The 13,155-nt window shown below is 38.1% G+C and overlaps 1 protein-coding gene across 4 annotated transcripts in view; it reads right to left on the bottom strand.

The window, feature by feature from the left end:
* The window catches only part of LOC137292234 (ADP-ribosylation factor GTPase-activating protein 1-like), a 93,542-nt gene that overhangs the window by 16,099 nt on the left and 64,288 nt on the right, over window positions 1-13,155 (bottom strand). For 2 of the 4 annotated variants that reach the window (XM_067823814.1, XM_067823815.1), the window contains exons 8-9: window positions 5,609-5,698; window positions 1,374-1,433 (exon numbers count right to left, since the gene is read on the bottom strand). In XM_067823814.1, coding sequence (XP_067679915.1) covers window positions 1,374-1,433; window positions 5,609-5,698 — 150 coding nt within the window. The remainder of the gene's footprint in view (window positions 1-1,373; window positions 1,434-5,608; window positions 5,699-13,155) is intronic. The other 2 variants (XM_067823816.1, XM_067823817.1) reach the window with 1 other exon arrangement.

The following is a 13,155-nucleotide window of genomic DNA, read 5'->3' as shown; positions in this document are numbered from 1 at the left end:
CTCAAACAAATTGTTTGCATGAAGGTCTTTGTACAGGGACACTTCCGATCATTAACCTGCAAGACTTTAATAACGGAAATAACTAAATCTAAATACCAAACAGTCAAAACAATCAACAAGGAAATGGTTTTAAGTGCTGGCTGGTCTGTGAAGGATGTGAGATAAAGAGCAGTATTGCATACTGCAGTCAGCAATGCACCAGCTAAATGTCAACTGTGATCAAGTCTGGGTGAGGTAAACCAATGGCTACTAAATGCAGGGTATCTTGATACATGTAGTTAGATCACAAGTTGTAAAGATGATTTTCATTTTAATTTGGTCAGTGAGTATGGTTTTACACTGCTTTTACATATTCCAGCAACAGTGCTGCAGGAGATGCCAGAATTAGGCTTCACGCTTTGAACCCCTGTGGGAAAACAAGCCAGGTCTTTGCCATGACAAGCGAGCGCTTTAACCACTTGGCAACCCACCGCCCCTTTACCTAAGTCAGGTGTTACAACAAGCATAGGGTGGTGGGGACTAAGGCCTGGTTTCTTAAAGAGATCTTTGCACTTAGGCAATTGTTAAACTCCCACACTTTAACAGTGGCTTATGACAGTCATAGTGCGAAGATTGCTTTGTGGAACAGGGCTACATTTCACAAAGCAATCTTAGTTTCAAGACTAGTGTAAGTCTGTGTTAGATTTAGGAAGTTGTGGACACCTTTGCTTTGTGCAATGGAACCCTCTTTCCAAGTACTGTCCATATCATATGATTGATAGTTTTTGTAAACACCTGTCTCCCATGGAACCCACCAGTAGCATCCCAGGAGATAAGATGTTTTGATAGTCATATCATGTCTGTTCATGAACTAGGGCTGGGACAGTTTCTAACCCACGACCTATTACCTTACCCTACCCTATCCAGATTCCTTTTATGTTAATTGCTGCTTCAAATTTGAAAGAAAAGGCATTATACTCTTTAGTTCAGAGGCTAAGATTTTGTGTTTTTCAATATCTTAACCATGTATTATATTCAAATGAAGTGTCTGTAATTATGTCTAAATCTTCAAAGAAACTTAACATTTCAAACTTATTATATTGTTTAGTCATAATGGGGCAGAGCACTGAGACAAGTGTCCAGGTCCAGTTCATTACCCACCTGTCCCTGGTATCTGGGTAAACCATCCCAGCCCGACAAAGTTTCCATACAATCAGCATTTACTTGTAGAAACTTGCCTCCCATGTAATCCCCTCTTGTAACATTTAGGAGGGGACAAACTCAGCCACAGTATCAGTCAACAACTAAAATACCTTAGTGATTATCAAGGAACATGAACAAGCTGAAGCAACTTGAATCACTTACCACTGATGAACATGAACATGACAACTTACTTTGTCGGTAAAGTTTACAACTGATGCCGACACATCGGAGAAAATCTTGCCCTCTGCTACCTGATTGGGTGAAAATAGACACACAAACATCAACATGCAACAAAAGAAATCAAAAGACTACAAACAAAACAAAAGAATATGGAAGTCTGATCATCAGAGAAAGTCAATGGATCCAAAACTTCATAGCGAAAAAATCAATTTACTTGAGAGATGAACCATGTTTAAAAACAAACTGGATAAAATCCAGTCACAATTTGGATAAAATGTACACCTGATGATCAAACTTTGTGAAAATAACAATTCACATTTCAGTGCTTCAGATGGCCTTGAATGCATCTTAATCAATGGCTAAGCATTGCTTAAATGATGGAAAGAAATATATGGGCATATAGCTTAGAAATGGAAGGTGATCTGTCTTTTTGGTGGGTCACTGATCAATGCTTGCTAGGCTATCAGAAGCACTATGTTTTTAAGGAAATTGAGGAGTATTAAAACAAGGAAGGACACTAGTTACAACATTGGTAAAGAGTTATGACCTAAAGGAACCATTCATACACCATGCCAAAAGGTATTCACTAGTCTAATTATACAAATGGAATATCTATTTACTGTCCTACTTTTTAACAGTAACTACAACAATGTTTACTACAAAAATGTAAGATTGTGTGGATAACAATAATTTGCTGATTTCAACACAAGAATCGTCACCAAAATGTATGGGTCAGTTGAAAGTATCTAGCTATCCATCATCAACATCAAGCACAGCTTTCATATCTGCAGTGAAGATCCACAAGGACTGAGTCCGTTGTTGCAGATTTGGATTGGTAAGACGGACAGAAGTGCATGGCTGCAACCAGAGTAGCGAAGACTTGACCCAATGGTTGTAGCCAGATTCACTAGGACTGATTCCATTGCTGCAGATTCTGATTAACAAGGATGGTGGCTGTAGCAGGAATGACATGGATTTGAGCAGCATTCGAAGTCATCATAGGTCTTGTGTCCCTGTGCCAGTTGATAGTGTATCAGGCCTGCGGTTTAAAATATTTGCAGCCTCTTGTGACCTTCTGTAAATTATCTGTCGGTATGGTGTTTATTCAGCTGGAATCTTTCCCATAATTGTTTTATATATGATCATTTGGGAATCATCCATCATGTTACAATAACTTACAGTTTCACTTCCTTGTATTTCAGTGCTTTGCACATAAGAATGTCAACACCATTTTAACAAATAACAACTTCCATCTGTCATAGGCATCCCTAAATGATTGTGTAGAAATAGTGTGAAACTGTACAGTGTAGTCTATTTTGTTTTCACTGGTTTGACTTCAATGAAATGGGCCTGCAGATTTCATTCAGGGCCTGGAGATTTTAAGTCTTCAGGTGACAGCAGGCCCTGATGGCCAAGTGGCAAATTAAAGTATTGCAAACTCTGGCCCATGGTTGCAGCCAGATTCATGAGGATTTAGTCCAAGGCAGCAGGACTTAGAAGAAGGACTAAATGGCTGCGACAGAAGTGACAAAGACTTGACCCAATGACTGCAGCCAGATTCACAGGAAGCACCTGGGTAACGATTCAGCACAAATATGTGGAAAAACTCTGTCCATGGGTGAACAAAGTCCATCTTACTAATTGTCCTGTTAGCACCTCTGAGTGTGACAGTCGCAGTGTCTAAGTATTGATTATAGCCACTGTCTGACTGAACAATTAATTTGTCCCCAGCATGGGACAAGTGTTCATCATCATTAGAAACAGCCTCTGGAATAGATTTTCCTAGTGAGTGGGTAATTGTGACTGCCTGGCTGCTAAAAGGAATCACACAAATCATTTCATAAATACAATTCAGAAATCCTTAAGAAGGCCATGATTAAAAGACCCAAGAAAACTGAGAGGTTGGGACAAATTCAGTGCAGGGAAACAAATGGTCACAGTAGTACCGAAACATTTTGGCATCCTGCAAAACAGAGTGAGCAGTGATCATTTCATTTTGGCACATTTCTAGATTGCCAGGTACTGTCAATACTCAGTACCATTACTAACAAATCTCAAAGAGCAGCCAGCATGTAAATAAGCACAGACCACACAAACTAGGGACCAAAATTGTGAGCAACATAGACACCAAGAACCTGTGCAAACATTTGGCCCAGTCACTTTCCTATTTGTCACTTAGGAAAGCACTATACCTGCTCACCATACATTGTCACCTCCAGTCTTTCTTTGTCGGCTAACATTAAGTATGGATAACAGAATTAGAGTGAGTGAGTCAGGTTTTATGATGTTTCAAGCAATATCACGATTGAGACATTGTACCCATGCAAGAAATAAAACCTGTTTCCAGCGTGAGGAGCAAACACTGTAACCATTAGTCTACACCTGAGAAACCAAAGGGAGGAAACTGACCCAAATATTGCCACAATAAATTGCACATTCTGCTCCATTACCTCCATTTTATCACAGATTTTATATTGAAAAACCCAAATAAAAATTTTCACTTTGCAGACTTGCATGACTTAGTGATTCCAATCTGTTAACTGCCCTGGTTGTGCAATGTGTCCATTATTGACATGTCTAATACTCCACTGACAGCTGAAACATTAGTTCAGTGCTATGTAATATATAGGAATTCCAGGCAAACAGAAAATGGAAGCAAACATCTTGCATGGATGACTTCCAAAGACCAAGATTTGACAGCTGCTTTCTTGCCTGGTACAGAAATAGTCCGGCGAGTGACAAAAAGGGGCGGGAAGATAACATACAGTGTCTGTCACAAAATATCCCTTGATCATCTTTTGTCGGACACCCTAACCCTACGGAGACCTATATCTATCATTGCTCTAACGCTTACATCCTGAAGGAGAGAAAAATCAATATCTTCCTGCTCGCATCATTTTACGGGCATCAAAGAGGTGGGCTGCTATGGGCTAGCTTATATCTGATGCCACAGAACCTTGGTTCCACATGGGACGAGAAACCAACATCAAACAGACACTGTTTGCTGTAAACATATTTCTGATGTCATATGGGCAAGGGTCACACATCATTATCCTGAAACGTCTGAAAAGTAGGATCTGAGATGAAATGTTGCAAGGCGAGAAATTCCTCTCGCCCACTAAACTGTCAATTTGCCGATAAATGGAATAATCAGTAAGTAATACACTCATTCTGCTAGCCTGGCTTGTAGGTTATGTCAAGTCATGCCATCACAGAAGCATACAGCCAGGAAAAAAGATTAAGGAATTTGGTGCAACAAGAAAGCAAATCCGTATGTTTCTATCGTGCCCACTACAAACAGACCAGCCATTCTACACACAACAACCATGCAACATCAAACGACTATACGAGGAATAACATGCTCAGCATCCTCGCACTAACAGATTCCCAGTGGAAACCTAACCAGCTGCAACATGGTTACAGGCCAATCTCCATGTGTCATCTCTCAGCAGTACATAATTTATTCTCAATCCACAAATCTCAAAGACAGCAAAGTGAGACACTTCTAAACTCTTGCCTTTACTTTGTTTTGCTTTTTAACAAATACTAGAATGATACTTAGAATGATGATCTGAGATACACAAATGAATAAAATAATAACCAATTCCTGCAAAAGACATTCTATTGTATGTATTTATAAAAATAAAAATGAATGACAAGCATCAGACACAGACACAGACACAGCCATCACTGTAGCCTGAATGTTCAGGTGTCCACATATCTAATACACATGCAACAAAATAAAAGGCAATGCTTAAATCAGTTAAAACGTTGATATTTGAACTATTTGAAACAAATTTTCTAACCACCCTTTCGATATTTACATATATGAAACCACAAATATCTTCAGATGATAAATGCTTTCAAATTATGTCTGTCAAAATGATCCTATCAATCTGTAATCCTAAACCAATGTATTTTGTCTGAGAGTTAATACAGAAAAGACTAATAATAAATTTTGATTTCATATGAAATATGAGTGATCCTTACTACACAATATAATCAGCTATTACAAAACATCACTTCTGGCTGAAATGTCAATTCATTTTTGGAAGAAATCATAGTTAGCTCTGAGCACCAAAAGTCTGATGGCAAGGCCATCTGATAGGATGAAGAAGCCAAGAGCCTCAGGACCAGACTGAGGATCCTGAGCAACTGTATCTAAAGCATGCTGTCAGACTGAGAGACAAGAGATGACAGTGGAGATGGACCTGTGGACTGTGCTGGATATAGAACAAGACACTACCTTTTCCTTAGTGGGTTTGATGACAGAATCATTAACACTCTGGCCAAGTTCCTTGGTCTTCTTGGCAGTTGTTGTTGCTAGTTTGGCAGCCTGGAAGAAAACAAAACTCTCATATCATGCACGTCTAAGTCTAGTTATAACTGTATGGTTTTCAATTATTTTAAAACATAAGATAGTAAAATATATAATGAAGGTGCAACAGAGAGTGAGTGAGTGAGTATGCCACTTTCAACAATATTCCTGTAATATCATGGTGGGGAATACCAGAAATAGTCTTCACACATGTGAGGAATCGAACCCAAAGGTGCCATAAAGAAGACAAATGTTATGGAATTTTCCAATACTGACATACAGGACTAAAAAATATAAGGTTAAAAGAGTTTCATTTCTGTCTTTTACCACCCTGTCTGTCAAGTCAGACAAACTCATTGTTAATGTAATGTTGTTCTAATATATTACTCTTGTAACTCTCAGATGGAGGAATAAAGGATTTCATAAATATATATTGGTTACTAGAAACTACATTTCATCTGCTAAATTGAACATCATCAATCTAACCTATTGCTAAATAACACTTGACTAAAAATGCTTACCACAGAAATGAAACTTAAAGTGAAGTATGTCCAGTGTTAAGAAAGGCACCTGTCAGAAGTGCTCAATGCTGCCCTCACAATCAGTGGATAAATACCTGAGTGAGTGAGTGAGTGAGTGAGTGAGTGAGTGAGTTTAGTTTTACACCACACTCAGCAATATTCCAGCTATATGTCGGCAGTCTGTAAATAATCGAGTCTGGACCAGACAATCCAGTGACCAACAACATGAGCATCGATCTGTGCAATTGGGAACCGATGACATGTGTCAACCAAGTCAGCAAGCCTGACCACCCGATCCTGCTAGTCGCCTTTTACGACAAGCACAGTCGCCTTATGTCAAGCATGGGTTGCTGAAGGCATATTCTACCCTGGGACCTTCATGGGCCAGATAAACACCTGAGCACTGACCCACCATAATGGGTTATTTTGGCCTGTGTCCAGCACATGCCACCCATGTGTTTTTTCCCTCTATATAGAGAGATGCCAAGACATCAAAATAGGAATTTTTGTCACTTGTTGAAGAATATAATATTATGACACAGTTTTAAAGTAACAATCAGGTTCCTTCACATCTACAACACTGCCACTGCACCCAGTCCATCAAATTAGAGTTTGTTATAAAATTCACCACACTTCCCAAGAAAAGCTTCTATGAAATGTGAACCTCATGAGTGAGTTCTGTTTTACGCTATATTCAGCAATACTCCATCTATATGGCGGTGGTCTGTATGTATTGATTCTGTACCAGACAATCCAGTGATCCACACAATGGGCATCAATCTACTAGTAAATGGGATACAATGATGTGTTAACTAAGTAACCAAGCATGATAATCCAACCTTGTTAATCACTTCTTACGACAGGCATGGGTTACTGAAATCAATTCTAACCCAGATCTTCATGGGTTGAACATTGTGGTGAGAAAAACTGAAGCCCCTTCACAAGTCAAGCAATGTGTTCAGGAAAATACAATCACATAACATCAGTGAGGTGATCTTTATGGAATACAACCCACTTACAATACACACAGACATATATCAACATTAATGTAGCAGGCTGAATCATAGCTACACTGGCAGTCCCATGTATATACACCATTCTAATAATGAACTGGTAAATAAGATTCGTCTTATGTGATAGCCAACAGGAACACAATTTATCAGGGCAAGTTGCTCTGACCAGACAGACACATCACTGATCTCATTGCTCTACAGGAAACTGAGGATTGTTTAATCCACCCTGTCACAGCCAAGGTTCCTGGCTGGATATGTCAGTGTAAGAAATAAAGAAGCATAATAGGTTCCACAGTCCAGTGCCACTGGTGGTCTAGACCTTGTAATTAGTAACTTGTTTGAAGTGGAGACATAATATCTCTGTGTTATTGGGATAATAATTCCTTGCTTGATGGATGCATCATAAGTATTGTGTTTACAGACAGAATTTGCTGAATCACAGGGATTTAAATAGCACTCTCTCCGACAGCCATTTTGCTCGAGCTATAATTGATCTTTTTGGAGCCAACAGGTCCTTGATGTTTTCAACCGTACTTTCTAATCAAGGGATCCACTAAATCTGTAATATGTACATTTGTGATTTTACAGGATCCCTTAACTCAGTTCTGTGGTATCCAGCAATATAAGACTCTGACCGTACATCATCTGTTGCCATGACAGTTGAAGTCTATCATTACCAAGGAACTTCATGTCTTACGCTTGGTACCACTGTTGCCATAAATTTGTGTTAAGGATGGAGTTACAACAGCAGCTAGCAACACTCCGTCATAATGTAGTGGCTGTACAATATTCTGTCAAGGTTTCTTCAGGGATATAGACAAAGTGTATGTTTCAAATAAATCTTTCTTTCCCTCGCAGTTGGATTTCACTAACATACACTGAAAACCCACATAGGCAAAGATCAGACAGGATAGCTAAATCTGTTTTCTTTTTCAGTAATACTGTTTCATGTTGTCCATGTAAATAAGAAGGTTATGGCTTTCTTACAGATAAAAATTTACAATGTACTTAGGGTCTCGAGATCTAAATACTGTAGCCAAAATAAGCCACCTTCCAGTATGAGTGAGTTCAGTTAGCGTTTATGCTGATTTTATCAATATTCTCGCAATCACATGGCAAGGAACACCATGAATGGACTTTTCACATTATGTTGGGAATCAAATCTATGTGTTTACCTTGTCACCAGCAAATGGTAGGCTACCTCAGTTTACCAGAGATGCCAACCATAATTTAGCCTAATTTATACAAGTATTTTGACCAACAACTGATGCAAAAATTAGTAGATTTAGGCCAAAGTTAGCATTTTCATGGAATTTTCTTATTTAACAAAAATTGAATTAATGCTAAGAACTTGTTAATTACATAGTTCATACCTAAGTAGTGAGTATCCACATACAGCTGGATACTGAATAACATGTGGTTGAACTTTAATACATGTACATGGTACCGATGCTATTTGATCATTTCATTTCATGTAGTTTTTGACAAACATGTATTTTTAGCCCTACTATCGTAGTTGCAGATTTTGAGTTGTTTCTGTAACAAATATGATAAATTTGCATGGTTGGCATCTCTGCCTTTCCCTTCCTGGTTCAGAATGAGAAACAATCCATTTAACAACATGAAGTGATCCAATCAGCCCTATTACTTACTGTCACAACTTTCAGAAAGGCTACAGGAAAAATGTAGGTTGTCTTTGTAGAGAATCAAATAAAAACTGGGTGACATGCGAAATACATCAATTGATTATTTAGGACTCAAGACTTGAACAAATTACACTGGAATCACCTTAGTCCTACCATATTTATTTATAATTAAACTAGAAAAAACAATACACCTAATAATTATTTTTCAGACAATGGTGTTTGTCTCCTCGATGTGTGACATAGCAATTCATAGCAGTTTGTACAGTTAGTATAGGACTAGTCTTGTACTGTCAGTACAGGAGGAGTAATGAAATTGGTGTTGTTATGAAATCATTTCCACTATATTTAAGTTGGTTTTGATTAGGTATGACATAAAGCAGTACATACCTGAAAGTAAATGCACTCAATGACATTTACTTGCAAGGTAAAATCACTGAAATGTCCACATATTTGAAAGCAGCGGGTAATGAGAAATGAAATAACCTCTCAACATTCATACTACCCACTCCAACACAATACAGTGGGTGCATCCTCAAGAGCTAAATCTTATCTTGAGCTTAAGCAGCAGCGATGCAAATTTTGTGGAAAACCATCAACAACCAACACTGAATGCAGTGCCTTGTTATGTTCAAACTGGTTTCTTTTCTCTCACTGTCAGTAAGTTGGTTTTGAAGATGAAGTTTTATATGCACTTACCATCTGCAATGAATTTTGGGGCCAATTACTTTTTCAAAGCAGATCAAAGGCACCTAAAAGTGAAAGCTAAAGTTGATGTATCCACAATGCTGTCTTTGTGTGTAAAATATGCATTTATGATTGAATATCTTCATATATGGATTAGTGATGTCTATCTTTACAATGGGAAATAGAAATGCCTTTTTAAAGCACTTGCCATCAGGACTTGCCACAAAGAGTCCAAAGTGTCACAGCCATACATCAGGCAATTTGTTTCTTCATTAAGTATATATGACGAATCATGACTAACTTTTTTAAAACCCTTCAACACATGCTCAGTGCTAAGGAAAACAACTCTCCAAAATGAACTGTAAACTAACTTAAGGACAGGAGCATCCACTCATCCTATAGGAATATGAAACCTTTTGACCAGAAGGTAATAATTTAATAATGAACTGTTGTCTTAGTAACATTCTTATTGTGTTACTGAGACAGCAAGAATAGCAACAGGATTCCATATGCAGAGATGGATAGAGGTAATTATATATGAGACATCACCTGATTCAATACATCAGAAAAACATATTAACAAGTTATTATTCTCAAGATATTAGTTACATTAACCGGCTAGCACTGATAACAATGAATAAAGATTAACTATTAGTTATAAAGGTACAAAGAAAACAGGTGGCTATACATGGTAATGCTTACTGAGATCTCTAACATAATAATAATTATTATGTCTGTTGTGGCCTCTTGACTGGCCAAGCCACAAAATTTGTTGTGGCAATATATGTCTTTGACAGCTATTATATTTTGTTCTGCTTTCTGCTCAGCTTGACCACATGTGGTCCAAAACAATATTAAAGGTCACATGCAACCAAAAAATCAAACATAATAAAAACACATTTATCACTTATTCATGACATATAATATACATTGCTGCTTTTAAAAAAACAAATAAACACAATTATAAGCGTACAATCGTACAATTCAAAAGTGCAATATTTTGTACTTGGGCTTACTTCCCCCGAAATGAAGCCCTCGGGAGACCGAACCCAGTCATAGCGGGTGGATATGCACTCAAGTGTAACGACGGCTTCCGATTGGCTGTTTCATTTGATGATATGCTGAGGGTTCATTGTGTGTACAGAAAGATGATCTGTTTGATTTTAGAAGTATAGCCAGTCACAAGAAAGTAAGATTCTTTATGGATAACAACTTCTTTTTGTGTACTTGATGAGTCGTTTCAGTATGGATTCATATACAAAATCATATACACGAAAAGAAGTCGTTACCCATGAAGAATGTATATAGAGATGTTGGGTTTGGAAAATACATGTTCTCTGAATTTGCGCTCGATCCAATAAAAAATCATGTCAGTAGAGATGGTAAACTACTGCGTGGCTGGAATCTGTCATTCGTCCAAGTACAAAGCAGGACTTGAAACTGACAAGAGTTTGCACCAGTTTCCGGCTGATCCAGTCATCCGAAAAACAATGAATGTAGTTTGTTTGCAACCCACAGACATAAAAACATGTCATGTGTATCACACGTGCCTAATTACATAATGTGGCAGAGACAGGACTCGGGTGCACGAGTCATAAATCAACTTTTTTTCTTTATGTCGTATAGTCTGATAGGTGTTAAGTTCAAATTGCACGTGGTCAATGATTGAAGCTGTGTATTGCATGTTGTCTTTTGCAGACAGGCAGGCAGACATATAGGTGTGAATAAACCAGACACTGAGCTTTCTCTGTGACAGAGACTGCTTACCACAATCAACAAGTTGTTATACGTAACGAGTAGATTATTTACTTGTTTGTGTACACAACCAAGATTAGACTACTGCTCACGACCTCAGACGCTGGGCATGCATACTGTTTCAAGCTCCGCGAACCTATTCACTGCGCATGCATTATGGACGCAGCACAGCACAACTGTTGAAAGCAGTTTTCCCCCCCAGCGCTGGGGGGAATTTAGTGAAACGTTTGAACTCCGATTTCGCGGGCTTTTTTTTCATCGCTTTTTTTTCAACTTCATAGATTGAATTGGCATTTTTTATGATTTGTTTCGGTAAGTGCCTACCGAAAGGTACCAGAATCTGCAAAGTTGTGTTTTACGTTGCATGTGACCTTTAAGTAAACCTTGGTAATATTGAAATACAGGTTGGAAATAATAAAATCAAGCTTGTGATTGATATTGTGAGCAAGACTTCATGTTGGCAGGACTTGATGACATTGTAAGCCAGGGTCTCCTTTCACAAAGCACTAAGGTGGTCGTAGGTCACTAAGGTAGCCATTGTAAAATCTTAAAGAATGTCACCAGATTTTCATGGCTTAACACTGATATCGAATCCAGACAAACATCATGACTCGGGTAATAACAACTATTAGTCTTTGGACTGTTGAGGCCTGGGAATCAAACCCCTGGCTTTTTCTGCTAACTCAGCAGACTTTCTATCCATTACACCACAGAGGCATCTGGTCCCTCAGATGACAATTGAGCTGTAATTCATTTTGACTGCTATACATAAGGACTCAATGCTATGGGTTAGCCAAGAAGGTAAAATTTTCATTCATCACGCCAAAACAAAAGTTTTTTCTCCCTATAATTTGAGACGAATCATGATATCCCCTGCCTTAGTATCACAGGAGCCTTGCTAAGCGCTCACTGACATTCTACTCAGTTGTTTTACAGGGTATCTAAGTGAAAGCAAGATCCAGGACTTCCAATGAGCTGCACCTATTCCTGGCCATGTATCTTTCTGCTTCATTATACACAGGGAATTGTGCACTTAGCACCTCCCACTGTTTCTAACAGAGGCGAGAGGAGCATTGATGGAAATACCATATCAAATTACTAGTGGTAATAATTTCGACCTAATACATGTGCATCCATTATGAGCTGGACTGACCATTTCAAGATGGTCATAAAATTGTCATAAAAATATAGTACTAAACTGGAATTTCAACAAATTCACCTCAAATCTGTCCAACAATAAACATGTGTATCAAGACTTGCATTTTAACATCTGTCAAGACTGAAAATAATATATGACTTAAGACTGATCAATTTTCATTTAGATGGGCCAGTTTAGAAAATGAAATAAATTGTTTCTTCCAAATCAGACGAATAAACTTCAGCAAAGTGTATAAAACAAATTTCGCAATAATTGATATTCTTTTTGCAAACAGACTCTTCCCTTCATTGATATGCCTCTAACACGTGGCAGATTGCTTCAGACGAGTATTCAATAATTCCCTAACGAAGCCCAACCCAATCCAACCAATTCCTTGGGCCAACCATATATCCCAAACCTTTTTAGGTCAAGGTATGAAAAAACACAATACATGTTGACTGTTTCCATGAAATCCTTTTTGCCCAAAGAACAGATCATCTTAAACATTTTTCAGATCACACAAACTTCATGCTGTGGTAAGTGTCCTCATCATATCACTCGTGATGCATGTACTGTACTTTGTCTTGCTAGACTATAATCACATCCATATAATCTAAACTGTGAAATTGTCAGTAGACCTGCCAGTCTCCTGAACATCTGATATCATCTAATTTCCCCAGATGATCACCACATAAACACCTCTACCAATTTGTATGTAA

The sequence above is a fragment of the Haliotis asinina genome, chromosome 7 (genome assembly GCF_037392515.1).
Source record: "Haliotis asinina isolate JCU_RB_2024 chromosome 7, JCU_Hal_asi_v2, whole genome shotgun sequence".
Taxonomy (NCBI): Eukaryota; Metazoa; Mollusca; class Gastropoda; order Lepetellida; family Haliotidae; genus Haliotis; species Haliotis asinina.
Note: the sequence above shows the minus strand (reverse complement) of the source record. Positions and strands in the feature narration are given on the sequence as shown.